General features: G+C 39.7%; 1 protein-coding gene across 5 annotated transcripts in view; it reads right to left on the bottom strand.

Moving 5' to 3' along the window:
- RGL1 (ral guanine nucleotide dissociation stimulator like 1) overlaps nt 1–16681 on the bottom strand; it is a 194661-nt gene that overhangs the window by 130656 nt on the left and 47324 nt on the right. For 4 of the 5 annotated variants that reach the window (XM_016145595.2, XM_016145598.2, XM_016145592.2 and 1 more), the window contains one exon: nt 6651–6814. In XM_016145595.2, coding sequence (XP_016001081.1) covers nt 6651–6782 — 132 coding nt within the window. In that variant the 5' untranslated portion in view covers nt 6783–6814. Of the gene's footprint in view, nt 1–6650; nt 6815–16681 lie in introns of those variants that run through there. The other variant, XM_036234524.1, reaches the window with a different exon arrangement.

The raw sequence follows: 16681 nt of genomic DNA on the forward strand, positions 1-16681 counted from the left end.
ACATGTTTAATTTTTAGAATTGTAAAAGATACAGAGAAACACAAATATATATATATATATATATATATATATATATATATATATATAATCATGTTCACATTACTACCATCTGGAATCGACACACATTAGCAACTCTGCATACTACTTTCAGTCTATTTAAGATTATTTTCAAAGGGCCAAAATGCAAATAGTTTTGTGATCAATCTTGAATTAACTAGAGAGAGCAAAATGGAAGCGACATTATTAAGCACTTGCTATGTGCCAATCATTGTTCTAGATGGTTCATATATATTGCATATTCGACCTTCCCAAAAGAATATTATCCACATTTTATAGATAAAGAAGCCAAGGGTTAGAGGGTTAACTACCACCTAATATAATACATCCAGTAAATGTCCCTACATTGAAACTAAATTCATGTAAATCCAAAAATCTATGGGGCTTTCTCCTTTACTGCCTAGATCCTCAACTCCTACCCATGTCTGGCAGGAGCTTGCACTTTTTGCTCCAGAGAATGTCCTTTAGTTTATGTTATTCATCCATTCATCTAAAAAATGTCAATTAAGTGCTTACTATGAGTCGCGTGCTATTATCTCACTAATGTACGGAAAATTAAGTTAACCAGGATGCTGCATTCACAAGCATTCTGGTAATTTAGCTGAAGAACAAGAAATAAAGTGGTTATATAATGGATATTTCTCCATTGCAAAAGAAACATGTAAAAAAAAAAAAGAAAAGAAAAGAAAAAGAAAGAAAGATGTAACCAGCAAGACAATGAGAAAATAGCATTAGAAGGCTGAGCAGACTCCCACTGGTTGAGGGTGACAAATGACAAGCAACCTTCAGTCTAGATGGCCTCTGAAGTTTCTCCTGGTCCTCCCATTACTATAAAGTTGTGGTTGTGTTGTGAAAAGACTTTATAAGGTAATTAGATATTTAAGAGTCATATTTAAAAATCGGCTGTCATTTATGATTTCTACAGTGCCCTATATTTTTGCTTTCATTATTAAAAAAAAAAAAAAAAAAAAAAAAAAAAGCCCAGAGATGTAATTTAGCTCTTTTCTCCGTGTATCTTCTTGGCTCTCAGTTTAAATTCTTATGGCTGCTTGATGGTTGGCACCTGCATGGCTCTACGGTTCAGGTCTGGTTCGGGTCAGCAGCCTCTGTACCTCTTCCTAGTGGTCCCTGCCTCCCTTCAGAAAATGGATGACACCTTGGTCCCTGTCCAAAAGGGATTACTTGTCCTTGTATGTGTACTTTGTATCGAGGGCCTTGCTACATTTCTATCAGTAAGTACTGAATGTTCGGGAATCATTCACTTTCTTTGTGTCAGTGCTGTCAGAAGTTTGGACAACTCTTAACAAATTACAATACTTCTGGATTCTCATTTAAAATCCTGGCTCTTCACTGCTTTCCCAGATCTACCACCTCGCTTATTCCTTAAAAATAACTTCTCCTCCCTCCTTGATAGAGCATGATTCTTCTATCACAATGTTTCAAGTCTCCTTGCCATTTTCAGCTTTCTTGATCAACATTTTATATTTTGAAACAATTCATACTTGTTCTTGCATTGCATCCAACAATGAGTTAGTTTGTAAGCACGGTTTGACCATAGGGTAAACAAGAGTGGGCGGAGAGGTTATTTTGCTTCCTGAGGACTCTTTCCATCCAGCTATTTGCTTTTTTTGTCATTGTACTTTTACTATACACATATGTTGTTGATTTCTCAGAAATCCTGTAAAACGGTAATGGTCCCTATTATTGACAAGTACAAGCCACAGAATAAAACATATGCCCTTTTATGACGTCAGAGAAAATACCACTGACCCTCAGAAATTCTGCCACTTGGGTGTTCTTCTCAGCGTAAGCATCAACATGTGAGATAATTGTTTATCTGTCCATTCCTTTGTTCATTCATTCATTCATCAAACATCTCAACGGTATAGTGATCTAACTTTGAATAAGGCACAGTTCCTCATATTAGTTGTAAATAATATACTGGAAAAAATATAAAATAAGAGCTTGCCATATAATGTGATAAATACACATAAAGAAAACACAAGGTGCTAAAAATATGTATATATAAGAACAAAATGACAAGGGCTCACAACATGGTCTGCAGATATCGTGCAGGGAAAATCCTCAGCATCTGAAGGATGAGGAGGAGTTAGCTAGGAAAAGGGAAAGGAAGGGCATTCTAAACAGACAACAGCACGATGTGCAAAGGCCCTGTGGCTACTGATATTGGAGTGCAATTTTCTAAAGAATGTTAATCCCTTATCAACAATACTCCCCACCAAACCTTGACCTTTTTGAAATTTTCTTCATCTATAAATTTTCCTGAGATTCCTCAATCCAGGTTTCTCATTGAATAAAGCAGGTGAATTTCTCGGATGCCAGGTCATGGGGAAGAGTTTATAGTGAAGGTTTTCAACTATTTTCTCTTCCCAGACTCTGAGAAGGGATGGGCCTTTGCACTGGTTACGCGCTGCTGTGGGAAGAAATGCAAGCTCTCCCAAATACTCCACATTTGTAATCCAAAGAAAAATTCAAACAATGCCATTTCCCCTTCACATCTGCCCCCTAGAAGGAGAGATAAGTCCACAGGACAGAAGACGTGTCCTGTCCCTTTCCTGAGAAGTCTTTCAGTTCGTAAGTTCCTCTCCCCACAGCTCCTGCCTCTTTTGACTCATGTCAAGCTTGAACTGATGTGATGGGAGTTTTCAAAGGAATTTAAAGAGACCCTGAGGTTTACGGTGAATGCATTTTGGAAAGCAATGGGCTGAAACAGAATTGCTTTGCAAACTTTTTTTTGGAGACCAATGAACTCCATGAACATAAGCCCTATAAAAATGGCCTTTTCTCTCTTTCTTTTTTCTTTCCTTTCCTTGACTTTCCTTCTCCTTTTCTTTTCTCCTCTTTCTCTGTCTTTCCCTCCCTCCCCCTTTTCTTCTAAATTTATCTGGAGTTTCCTTTCTTTGCTGTACCAAAATGCAAGGAAACGTTCACATCTGGTATGGTAAATTAGGCAGGCTTTGCTGTAGGACTCTGAGTCAAACGGAGCAGCTAAGTTGATTGCAAACATCTAAGAAATGCATATGGGAGAAAGCTCTCCACATGCCCATCCTGTCTTACTTCATCTTCTTGGGGCGGGCGGGGGGGGGGGGTTCCCTTTTCTCATTCAAATTGTCGCCTGAGCAACCTGAATCAACAGCCAGGATAACACAAATTAGAACCCAGCCTGTACACACTGTCTCATGGACACTGCCCCCTAGGAGCATGCTGACGACTAAGTGTCACCCCACCTTACAGGGAAGAGAGAACAGACCTAAGTAGTTCTGAAACAGCCGCGTCTGCCCAACATCTGCCCACTCCCCCAAAAGTTATTTTTATATATCAACACAACGATGTTTAGCTGGGGCTGACTGTCTTCCTCCTTAAAAGGTCGCCCAGTAGGAACCGTATAGAGGTCAGTCTTCAGGCGGCTGTGTCTACAGTTCAAATTCCATAGTCACTTAAAAATACAGAAAGGATCCCAGAGTGTGGAGCCCTGCAGAATGTGGGAGAAATATTGAATTCAGACAGGAGGAGCAAAAGCAACTGTTGTATAATTGGTAGGCCAATGTGGAATAACATTTCATACTCACGCCACTGATTCACTCAATAACAATAAAAGTCTACATATACTACTTATTATGTAGGAGGTACTGTCCCAAGCACTTGATATATTATAACTCAATTCTCACAACAACCCTATTAATATACTCTTTTTACAGATGAGGAAACTGAAATACAGAGAGTCTAAGAAATCTGATGAGGTCACACAGCAAGTCTGGCTTCAGAGTCTGTGCTCTTAGTCCCTCTGTATATTTTCTGTATTCAATAAATATTTATTAAGGGCCTACTATGTGCCAAACGCTGTGAATTATATTGGACATATACAGACGAACATGACAGAGGCCTCGCACTTGAGGAGCTTACATTCTCTTTTGGGAGACACAATATAGAAACATACAAGCACCATTCATGTAATGAGTCTCAGAAGAGAGATGAGCAGAGGTGTTAAGGAACCACACAGGAGGGTAACTAACCCTGGCTGGAGTGGTCAAGGGCATCTTCCTCAAAAAGGTGATACCCAAGTACCTGCTAACGCCAACGCTGAAACACGGACATAATGAAAGTTTTTGGCGGCTGGAGTATCCCCTTCGGTTTAGACTATGATGCTTACAATGTCATGCTGTAACTCAAATGGTCTTATGCTGGGCGTTTAGACTGGAAACAAGAGCCAGTGGATGAAAATAAGAAGATACGAAGTGGGTAGACTGGCGCTGGAGAGGCTTCCTGATGACAGCTGTGCGTGTGCCCCCATAACAGACAGGTCAGCAGTGCCTCGAGGGCATGGGAAAACTCTGATGTGGTTCTGGCAGGCTTTCATGTCCGAGGATGCAACAGGCCTTCAGGGAACAGGGGAGAATATCCAGGTTCCAAACAATGAGATTGTTCACAACTGGACCTCCCTCAACAGCTTGGGGCATGTGGAACCGAGCTCAGTTATTCGGAAAAGAGAGATACAAAGAGCTTAGCAGAGATTTGGGACTCCATTTAAATAGAATGGAGTTAAGGGAAGGGTACAGTCTCCACGAGATACTAGGGTGCTACATGGGAGAACTGAGAAGGGAGGCCCAGCCTCACACACTGGAGGAACACAAGAAAGTTATGACTCAGTGGGCACACTGCGTTTGTTCACACCAGACACGGCAGAGCCAAGCTCTTCGAGAGCAAGACGGGTGCCACTTAACAATTGAGGCTGCTGCCCTGGCCAGTCGAAGTTTGGGCAGGGAAACCAAATAAAGAGTCAGACTGATATAAACAATTTTGGTAGATAGTTTCACGATGAGATTCGGGTATAAAATAAAGAGAGATGAACTTAACTTTGAATCTAACTCCGCCACTTACTAACTATATATCTTTGAGTATGTGTGTCTAAACTTCAAAATCCTTATGAAAAATGTATTTATGTCCATGACAATTAAATATGTTGATGAATACGAAAGCGTCAAGTACAGTTCTCCATACAGAGTAGGTACTCAGTAAGTGATATTTTCCCTCCTTTACAGACCCCAATGGAAAATTATTCAGTCTCAGTATTCTGGAATTTCTCACTACTGAATGATATGTCTACTTTATTCATCTCTGTAAAAATACTTCAAAGCATTTTTATATATTAATAACTTCCCAGGCAAGACATTTCTATCTCTTTGCCTCATATTAAAATTCGGGGCAGAGAGAAGAAGAAATTCATTCAGAATCACAAAGAACTCTGGCTCTGTCATCAAACCACAGCTCAGCAAAGAGCCAGCCCTTCAAAGATTAGCAAAATGCACTCCCACTGCTTGTCCAAATTGTCATCCAGTTGGGTTTTTTTTTTTTTTAAATTCTCTCCCTTCCTGTCCCTCAGATGAGTATGATTTAATCTCCAAAGCATTCATGGTGAACACATTACTCTTTCCTCCTCCAGGAATGTGATGTCACACTGTGGGGCCCCATTCCTGAGCTGGACAGAGAGGAAGAGGTCATATGTCCAGTCTCCATACAAGCATTTCATTTCATTCACACAGAGAACATCTCTGTTCCATAGCCACAGAGGACATTGCTTATCTTGGTAACCTTCTCACTAATGTAAAACACTGAACACAGATAAGTCTAGTACATGGTGGATAACTCAATGCAAATTTAATCAGCAATAACAACAACAAAAATTACTACCACTTAGTGCTAGCTAATGGTGAATCAAATAAATCACCTTTGTTCCCAAAGATGGCCATGTTTTGGTTGATGTTACAATTTAGAGAAATGACATATTACTATAAAATCATGATTATGTAATTGCTATAAAATGACTCATTGATCAATTATCAGGTATTTATTTCTACCTGTGCCCAGCAATACGCCAATGCTTCAGGGTTTATAAGTGAAGTAGAATTAAAACTAATGCGTATGGTCTCAGGAAGAGACTGTCTAGCTAGAGAGAGAATTTCCATTGTGAAAAGACGAGCAATGCTGATAATCCCCAGTTGAGCACTGACTAGCATGGTGCGGCCAGAGGGGAGAGATTAGGGTAGTTTTACAGTGTTCTAGGCCATCCTTCACATGTCTGACAGAGCAGTATTTTGCAACATTATCTGACCATGTCACTACCCTTGCCTAAAACCCTCGATCGACTCCTCCAGGCCCACAGGATAATTTCTGAATTTCTGAGTGAGGCTCATTAGACTCCATTTCTTGCCATTCCTCTTCTGCTACAGATGCTCCACACTTAGCCTAATACTGTCAAATGATGAATTTATGTAATTCCATTTGTTATGATCGATCAACTTTCTAACCATGATTTGATTACCCATTTAAATCTGGTAGGATTCTACAAGGAGAATGTCAACTTGTATATTTTAAGGCTCAGCTGTCAGTGCTCCCTCCTTTGGCTGAATCACTGTGGAGCTATCAATGTCCAAGGGACACACCCCTGACTTATTGTTCTCCATCATGGTTGTGCCTATGGCCCCTGAATAAAAACTTCCCAAGCTGGCCTGTGGTGCCGGCTACACAAAGAAAATCCATCACTGCACCAACTGCGTCATTTAGAGTAGCCTTACCTCCTCTGTCTTTAAAACTTCCCATATTCGAGCATGATCTTCTACCAGCCAGTGTCCTGCGCTTTCCACCTTGGTGGAAAGTTTGAATTTAGACACCACTGGAGTAGGCTCTCCCACAGGTTTCTCCTCCATCTTGAAAGAGCCAGGCAGGAGGCATTACGGATCTGTGTGAAAGAATAAAGTATGAACCAAGTTAAAACCTTACATAACATACAATACACCTCAACAACAACAACAACAACAAACAAACAATCCAACTAAAAAATGGGCAGAAGACCTGAACAGATATTTCTCCAGAGGAAATACAGATGGCCAATAGGCATATGAAAAGATGTTCAAGGTCATTAATCATCAGAGAAATGCAAATTAAAACCGCAATGAGATATCGCTTCACACCTGTCAGAATGGCTATCATCAATAAATCAAGAAACAACAAGTGTGAGGGAGGATGTGGAGAAAAGGGAACCCTCATACACTGTTGGTGGGATTGCAAATTGGTACAGCCACTATGGAAAACAGTCCAGAGGTTTCTCAAAAAATTTAAAATGGATCTATGTTTTGAGCCAGTAATTGCACTTCTGAGTATTTATCCAAAGAAAACCAAAACAATAATTCTTTAAGATCTGTGCACCACTGTGTTCATGGGAGCACAATTTACAATAGCCAAGATATGGAAGCAACCTAAATGCCCATCCACAGACAATTGGATTAAGAAGTTATGGTTCATATATACAATGGAATATTACTCAGCCATTAAAAAAAGTGAATCCTACTATTTGCAAGGACATGGATGGACCTAGAGATTATTACTCTGAGTGAAGTAAGTCAGAGAAAGATAAAAACAATATGATTTAACATATATGCAGAATCTAAGGAACAAAAAGAACAAAGTAATCAAAAACAGACTCGCAAATATAGAGGACAATCTGGTGATGGTCAGAGGGGAGGGTTTGGAGGGCTGGGAGAAAGAGGTGAAGGGTTAAAGAAGTACAGATTAGTAGCTGATAGATGGTCATGGAGATGGCGAGCATGGCATAGGGAATACAGTCAGTATTAATATAATGACTAGGCAGAGAGCCAGAGGACACGAAAAGCAATTAGGGGGATCATTTTATAAACTATATAAATGTCTAACCAATGTACTATATACTTGAAACTAATAAAATAATTTTTTCAAAAAATTATATAATATAAAAAGAGATATGAAAGCAAATTATCATGCTTGGTTTGTGAGTAATGAGACCATTGAAGACAGTACCAAAATAGACATTAACTTTTATGGCCACTTTTTATATTTTAAATATTCATCATTGGCATTTTAACACAGGCTTCTGGAGTTAGAAACTCACTTCGATAATGGACAAACGATATAAATTTTAAAGCAAAATAAAAAACCACCTTTGCCTGTTATATCCGCTTGTCACTTTGCTCTGGCCCCCTCAAGAGGCGAGATGGAAATGAGAGGGTGCAATGCAAGCCTGAGTGAGGGTGGTGTATTTCCATGCCAGGCTGTGCATGCAGAGGGAGCACCGGCTGTGTCGTCAGGAGTTTTACTCTTCAAACATCTATTGAGCACTTGTTTACATGAGGCTCCATGCCGGGCGTACGCAAATAATTCCGAGGTCTGGTTCTTAACCTTAAGAAGCTTAGTAGTGTCTTGGGGCAGAAAGGGTTATAAACAAACAATCGCAGTATAGCGTGTTACAGTATAGTGTATGAAATGCTACGGTTCCTAACGTAATGGAAGCACAGGGGAAGATACTCTTCGATGTTTATTGTCGCTTTCATCAGCAGTTGCTATAAAGACAATTTCAAAAACCGATACCTATTCTCTGAAGTCTCCCTCCCTGAAATCTGAATGCCACCAACTTCTTCAGAACCACGCCATGCCTGCTTGCCACCCTACTCTCCGAAGGCATCTCCTTGCCTCCGTTCAAGCCCGCTGAATCTATCCTCAGGATAATATTTCTTTCTTTAAAAAATTTTTTATGTTTATTCTTTTTCTTTTTTTTTAATTAAGTTTATTGGGGGTAACTTTGGTTAATACAATTATATAATTTCAGGTGTACATTATGATTTGACATCTATATATTCTATTGTGTAATTATCACTCAAAGTCCAGTTTCCTTCAGCTATCATATATTGGATCCCCTCTACCCACTTTGCCCTCCCCTTACCCCCCTATATTTGACCCCCTTTATCCCATCTACCTCTACCCTCCTCCTCTACCCCCTATCCTCTGGCAACCACTAGTCCATTGTCAATGGCCATGAGTCTCTATTTGTCTGTCCTGTTCATTTGTTGCTTTTAGATTTGTATCCCACATATAAGTGATATCATGTGATTTTCAACCTTTTCTCTCTGGCTTATTTCACTTAGCAAGATTATCTCGATGTCCATCCATGTTGTCACAAATGGCAGTATATCATTTCTTCTTATGGCTCAGGGTAATTTTTCTTAAAAAGCCAAACTGATAATGATGTTCTACCCATCTGAAACTTTTCCCAGAGAATAAAATCCAAGCTCCGTAATGTGGCATCCAAAACCCCTTGTGCCTGACTTTCTTGACCTCCCTTCTCCCACCATGCCCTGAGGCCTTCTCAGCCACTCTGTTTCGGCCATCCGGAAGTACTAATGGGTCTCAAATATATCCAACACCTTTTGCCCTTGTTCATGACACCTCCCCTCCACTCCAACTCCAAGAGAATAAAAGCCTTCCTTTGTTAATCTCTACATACACTCTGGACAGATTTCCATCGTGTCACCTAGTATCTTTATTTATAGATACGCTTTATTATATTTATTTGCTTTCAACTTTATTTCTACCTTCTGGCCTTTTAAGTACCTTAACACCAGACATGGTATCATATACACAAAGTAAATACTAAATAAATGTTTGATGAATTGGTTAATTCAGTAAATCATGAGAATCCAGTGAAAAGGGAAGTAGCAGATCTAATATATTCAAATAACAGATGTTAAGGCCAAGTTATCTCTTTAACTTTTTTATTGACTTGGTGGGCTGTAAGCTCCTCATAAGAAAAGGCCAAGTTCAACATTCATCATGGACCTCCAACCAGCTAATACTGCAAGCTGCAATTACTCATTAGTTAACAATGGACTAGTTTTCATAGAAATGTCTTCAAAGAATTGAACACATCTACAAAAAGCAGATCTCCTGCTCACATAACCTACTGCTTAAATACAAGTAAACAGAAATCGGCATTGATAACCCAGGCAGCAGTGGTAAGTACGAGGACTTGAGGAAAGGGTCTTCTGCTGCAGAGTGACTTCTTTGCCTCACATGTCACCTGTAAGCATGGAGAGCAAGCCATCTGCTTGAAGAGAATCGTGATGAAAAAACTTCTAACCTAAACCATTTCGCAGTACTAAGAAACCTGGAGTACTTAGTACATTCCCACTAGAAACCTGGAAACAGAACCTTTATATTTAATGAACAAAGTTCCTCTGAATGGACATGCTAATAAATGATGTTGACACATATACGCAAGAAAATAAACAAAGCAGAGTCATGTGGAGGTTTCAGACCCATCCCTCTCCCCCCCTCCAAAAAAAGGAATTAAAATAAACAAGCAAAATGGAAAAAGGCCAGATTAGTAGGGAAGGAAATTCCATTATTGTTACTTGAGATAACGCTGTAAACAACAAATAATAAATCAAAACAAAGTGGAAAAACTACAGAAAATGTTTTTGGCTGTATCCTCTGTATATCATAGAAACATAACAGGATATAATAGACAGACTGCAAAATCTCAGAGTGAACAATGGGACATCTTTAAGCCTAAAGCACCCCAGAGACCCCATAGCTCTCACTCAAGTGTCTGCCCACAGCTGCCTTCCCATCACCGCAGTGTGGGTAAAAGTTGGCAAATTTTCAGTGTTGGAGACAGAACTCTCCTGTGTACTAACTTCTCACAGATTGTTCCTTACCCCGTTTGGAAAGAAGATGTAACTCTGAGTTTTAAACCATTACAAAGCACTTGGGAACTAAGGATGGATACAGAGAGGCAGCCGGCTTTTATGAAGCTTTTCAAGCATTCTGAGATCCTCCATCCTATCTGAGATTTGAGAGCTTTTCATCCATCCTCAGTCGGTACATCTCCTCTCTCTCTCTCTCTCTCTCTCTCTCTCTCTCTCTCACACACACACACACACACACACACACACAAATGACCATACGTGCGATATTTATTGAGTTCCCATTGCATACCAGCCACTGTGCTATGTATTTTCCACATTGTCAATAATCTAGACAATAACCCTGCAAGGTAGATGTCACCATTTTACAGCAATGAAAGATTAGAGTAAGAAACCTTAATTACACTGCCAAGAAGCTGAGAAGTTCCCAGGTTTATGCTCTCTCTCACAGTGGTTCTGAAGACCTTCACCCAACCCCACCCCACCACAAGCATAATGGGACCTCCCCTCCATGCATTTGCCCTGTAGACAGAGTAAGGAATCAGTGTCTTAGCTAACTGGCACAATAGTGCCCCTTTGAGAAAAAGTCATTTCTGATGAGTATGTAGATAAGAATGGGATAGAAAGAGGAAGGGAAACCTTTTTTTTTTTACTTCCATCTCAACTTCCGACCCAGGCAAGCAGTCTCACAGGGCCCTGGGCTCAAAGGGGCCCTATGCTTGGTTGAATGTTCTGTGGTCACTGTCAGGAAATTCATAATTTTTGAAAAAATGGGGAAAGGAAGGGGGAAAAAGGGAGGTAGACAGAAGAAAATTTAAATAATTTCTTCAATTAAAATTAACTAACTAATTAGAAATAAATAAATAAAAGTAATTGAGGTCATTCAAGAAAAAGAAAAAGAAAACATAGCCCTGCATTTTCATTTTGCACTGGGCCCCACGTACCATATAGCCAATCTTGCTTTTTCCTCTTCAAATCTAAAGTCCCACCTCATGCCTTCATTAAACAATTCATACACTCTAGGTTTCCTATCTATTTCCCTAAAAAGAGCTAGAAGTCTATCTAGTGGAGCCATTGTTTTACTAGAACTAAAACCAGAGGCATATGCAAACCTTCTCTACCTCTGATATGCTGCATGTCTTCACTACCGCTTTTTTTCTTAAAACATATGGTCAAGGCTTACAAGCCAACTTCTATTCAAAGGCCACTAATATGAGTTTATTAAACAGACAAGATGAAAGTACTATAAACCTTAAACCTTCCATTCTATTTGATAATTGGTCTAAAATAACATAAGCCTATGAGCTTTTTTGGAAATCAGTTTTGAAGAACTGTCCTCCTAAAATACCTGATAGCCAAAGCAGAATCTTTTTTTTTTGTTGTTTAACCACTGGATGGTTAGATTATCCTTAAGTTGGAAGTGGAGTGGAGAAAGGAAGCTGTATGTATATAAAGGCAAATATCTGATCAGAGAACATAAAAGCAAAATTTTGCTCAAAATTTTAAAAAGAGAATTGCTCGAGAACTGTTTTTTCTAATTGTAAAGGGGTTGTGATTAGTGACTATCTCTACTGCATAAAACAGAAGTAAAACCAGGAAGACATTTCTTATGGAATGGAAGGAAGATTCTTGTGCTTGACACTGAGAAACAGTTTGCAGATGAGAAAAGCCATATAAGAGTTTTTGAAGTCCCTTTGCCTTCAAATCCTAGAGCTCTAACACTCCCGCCAAAGCTGAAAGGTTTTTCATTAATATTTTTTAAGTTAGGTAAAACACAAAAACCATTCTAGTCAATATTTATAAATCTTAGCTGTCTTATAAGAAATTGATAACAGAAATTGGTGATATTAATTTTATTATGATTATAGAAATAACTGAAAATTTATGACCATCAATGAGAAAGTATATATTTCCTTAAATAAATTTATATCTTTAAAATTTGTGTTTTTAAGGTCAGTATTTTTCTTTTTAAAATATTTACCACACTATGCTTATGATATAATATATACAATATATAATGACAGCATTTCTCCCATTCCTTCAAAACTAATTATCGACTGGCAGTCATAACATTTTTATGGTCATAACAAAGGAGTGAGTTGACAGCTTCATATCCTAAATGATCATTAAATATCAAAAATAAACAAGAAGATGCTCAGGGGCTAATCTTAAAAATGTTAAGTATTAAGTGACAATCTAAGAACACACAAAAAAATTGTCAATACTAGTGTCTGTTCTTGCCATGTGATAAAATTATCCACAACTCCCATGAATATTTTTTGAAATATACTTTAAAAATGAGTGCTAGGGCACAACATCACTGCAATCTGGATTTACTATAGTAATATCCCTGCTGGATTTTGTTTGATAAATCAATCTGTACTTTATTGAATTCAGCTTTCCTTCCTATGATAGTAAACAATATATGACATTTCTCTAAATCATTATCATTTTTTCCCTCTCTCTTCTCTTACATATTCTTAGGAGGAAAAAAAATGTTTAATATTCAGAACCTTACCGAAATGATGTGGCGTGTTCGTTGTCTTTATTTATTAGGCCATGCTTTTCTTCTGCCCCTACAGATTCTATCACATGTATTAATAATACAATATTTCCACTTTATTCCCTTTGTGCACATAAATTTGCTTCTGCCCGAAGAATTTTTTTTTAACTCGACTCCGATTTCTTCCAATCTTGAACATGTCTGGCATTTGCCCTACCCCAGTATCTTCCTGTGATTATTGGTCTTCCTGCCGTTTCTTTCCCCCTACCTTCTTTCAACCTCATTCTTCCTCCTAATAAGCTGAGATCCTGTCCAGACAAGATCGGTTTCTTGATGTTTATCTCCTATTATCTTTGACTCTTCCACTTACAAGTCTATCTATCAAGAGCAGCCTTTGCATTTACCCAAAGGTTCAGAATTGCATAGTACAGAAAGCACTGAAATTCCAGTCAGAAGACTGGGTTCAAATCACGAGGCAACAGTAAATTCTCTACGTAACCCTTGAGCAAAGCAGTTCATTTCTTTTGGTCTTGGTTTCCTCATCTAAATATCAATAGATAGTCTACAAGACTGTTGAGACCTCTTACAAGTTTAAAATAAAGCATTTAACCTCCACCTAAATGAAGAAAGCAAAACTAATATGCACTGAATTATTTTTCCAGTAGAACTGAGGAATTCACACTACTGAACAAGCAGGGATTCCCAAAGAACGTTCCGATTTCTGTCTCATGTACTGCATTTATTCCCGCATTATGCATTATTTAAAAGTCAAACAGTTCGGTATTATAATAGCCCCTTGGTGTGCATGGATATAACATCTGAGTCATGACTATTCAGGAATAACGTAAAATTCCATCACGTAAGCAACTGTAAGTTTGTGAAGCTGGTGCTCAGTGTGCTCGCCCATCCTTAGCATCCCAATCCTGGTGCAGTGGTGGGCTGCTCTAATCGTAATTACGGTATTTGCAAATTGGGGGATCCAAGAAGATCTTAAGATACAGCCTTCTCAATTGTGGGGGTGCATCATAGTGGCCTCACAAATGTATTCCTTTTGAGAAAAAAAAAAAGTGACAGAAGCAGCTGTCCGGAATCAAGGATTCTTACACAGAAACTAACAGTGGGAGACAGACAGACGTCAGATGGGAAGGACTTCAGGAAGCCATGGCAGGGAGAGATTCCTAGTGCCGGGCGGTCCTCGTGCCGGGAAAGGTGGCACATCGCATCTTCCACGGCAATACTAAATGACAGTTGTTCTAAAGTGACAGAGTATGTCAGTCAGCGTACCGGGAGGTACACAGACTCTCTTTATCTCTTCCTCTTTGGAATCTCAACAGCATTCTTATCTGCCCACTTTCCTCGCCTTCCTCTGGTCTCCCCTGCTAGACTGCCTGCTTTCTGAGAGCAAGACTGGATACAAATGTACTACGTTGCTTCCATTTAAAAAGAAAAAGAAAAAAAGAAGAAAAAAAAAAAAGGTCACTTTTTAAAAAAAAATTATCTTCTTTTCTTTCCACTAAAAAAAAAGAAAAAATCCTCACTGGCATAAGAGATTAAGTATTTACCGTTATGATGTATTTGAGAACAAATGTCAACGATTAGGCAACCGTTTTTGAAGGAATTTTAATTGCGTCCTATCTTACCCGGTACTGAGCAAGGTTGCACAATGGAGTCTGCGGAGTCAGAAGTGACTTTCTAAGTGCTACTGTCTCCTGTTCAATGTAAAAACTTAAAGAAGTCCAAGGCATCCCGCTCCATTCGAGTTGGTATTTTAAGGGCTGCCCTACTGCACTTCAGACTTTGTGTACTTTCCTCCCTTGCTGATAGCATTTGGCAGAAGTTTTTAATAACAATTCCAAAGAAGAAAAACCAGACTGGGTGTGTGCTACCCCCGTGAACCTCCGTGGAGAAATGCTGCTCCTTGCTCAGCAAGCCGTGCTGGGCACTGAGAGCCATGGCCAGGAAAACGGCTGGGCTCCCTTCCTGGACTCTGGAAACAAATCCGCACAACAGACGTGCGGGAGGCCGAGGGTACCTGACCACGAAGAGACTGAGAGCACAAAGAATCCTTCGGTCTTCTCAGAGACAGAGAATTCTAAGGGGCTCAATTTTTTGCAGCCTGCATTTTTATGATGATAAAAAAGCTCAGCGATTATGTCACTCGAAAGCTTAAAATGAGATGAAACTGTAAATCACGTGACTGTCCCAGACTCCAATGTTGCGCAATTCTGTGGACTCCAGTTCTAACTGGCTGAATGAGGGCAAAATGCAAAACCCAATAGGGGAGCATCATTCACTTCAGTAGCCACAGGAGGATTTTTATCTTCAAGGTGAAGAAAGTCGAGCCGATTCAGGTCGGAATCACCATTCAGGTCCCAACGATAACAACAGCAACACAGAAAACACGCCCCGCCCACCACATTGAATTCAGCGCTCGCAGGTGCCAGGCTCAGGAGCAGCCCGGGTCAGGTGACATTAAGGGTCAGGCCACCCTGACCCTGGAGTTATGCCCTCACCACTACACGACAGTGTTCTGTCTTATAATCAAATGTTCTACTTACAAAACAGCATCACGTCAACACAAAAATCTGAATTCCCACGAATCTGAGCTCTTGAAAGGATTCAGAGGTGAACTTCTCATGGGAGAAATGCAAAAATGTGAGAACGTCAGGTGCAGGGAAGGGAAACTGCTGCGTTGAACAGCTAACATGCAAAATCATTTTTAAATAACTTCCAAATAGATTGGCCTTTCCACATGTCTGGCTAAAGAGCAGTCTGTTCACAATCTTCTAATTTACTGAAAACAGAAGTCGAATCAATTTAATTACAGTCACTTTACTAGGCCATAGGATAATGGCAGGTCCCAATGGGGGAAACCTCTTTCAAGAAAACACTTCTGGGAGAGGCACGTACGGTGAGCTGGCGCAAAGCCAACCCTTATCCTCTCTCTTGGTCTTTAAGCGGCGAGGAAACCATAATTTCTATATATACCATGCATTCTTAATTATAATTCTTTTCATTAGATCAGATAACATCTTGCTCCACAAGGAGGACTCTAATTAGTTTCATACAGTAATGATTAAATCTAGTTGGTATTGCTGAATACCCAGACACCAATTTGCTAGACTAACTAGATGCAGAGAGCTTTATATTCAGAGCAGTATCTTAATTTCCATCTAACTACGGTGTTCCTTCCCTGATCTTGACCTCTGAAATAGGAACAAATGTCCATGTGGTGCCAGGGTCAAAGGAGCGGGTGCAGGAGGGATCTGCGTTGCCTGGTACTAACACGGTTCTACCACTGGCTCACGGTTTTCAACTCTCTCCTCAGCACTTTTGATCTGCGGCTGTGATATAACACGGCAAACCCATCCCTTGTGGGATAAAAACTCAATGACCCATTGTGTCTTCAGGACGCTGAGAGACAATAAAATCAAGGAGAAGCCACTAGAGATGCTGTCCTGACCCTAAGTCTTGCATAGATCGTGTGGGCTTATCCCCTAGAGACCTGTGTGCCTAGAGCAAACACAACAAAAAGTCAAAGCCATATCTTATGGGATTCTAAAAAACTCTGCCAAAAGCTCAAGTTCAC

Source organism: Rousettus aegyptiacus, unplaced genomic scaffold, assembly GCF_014176215.1.
Source record: "Rousettus aegyptiacus isolate mRouAeg1 unplaced genomic scaffold, mRouAeg1.p scaffold_m13_p_17, whole genome shotgun sequence".
NCBI classification, from domain to species: domain Eukaryota; kingdom Metazoa; phylum Chordata; class Mammalia; order Chiroptera; family Pteropodidae; genus Rousettus; species Rousettus aegyptiacus.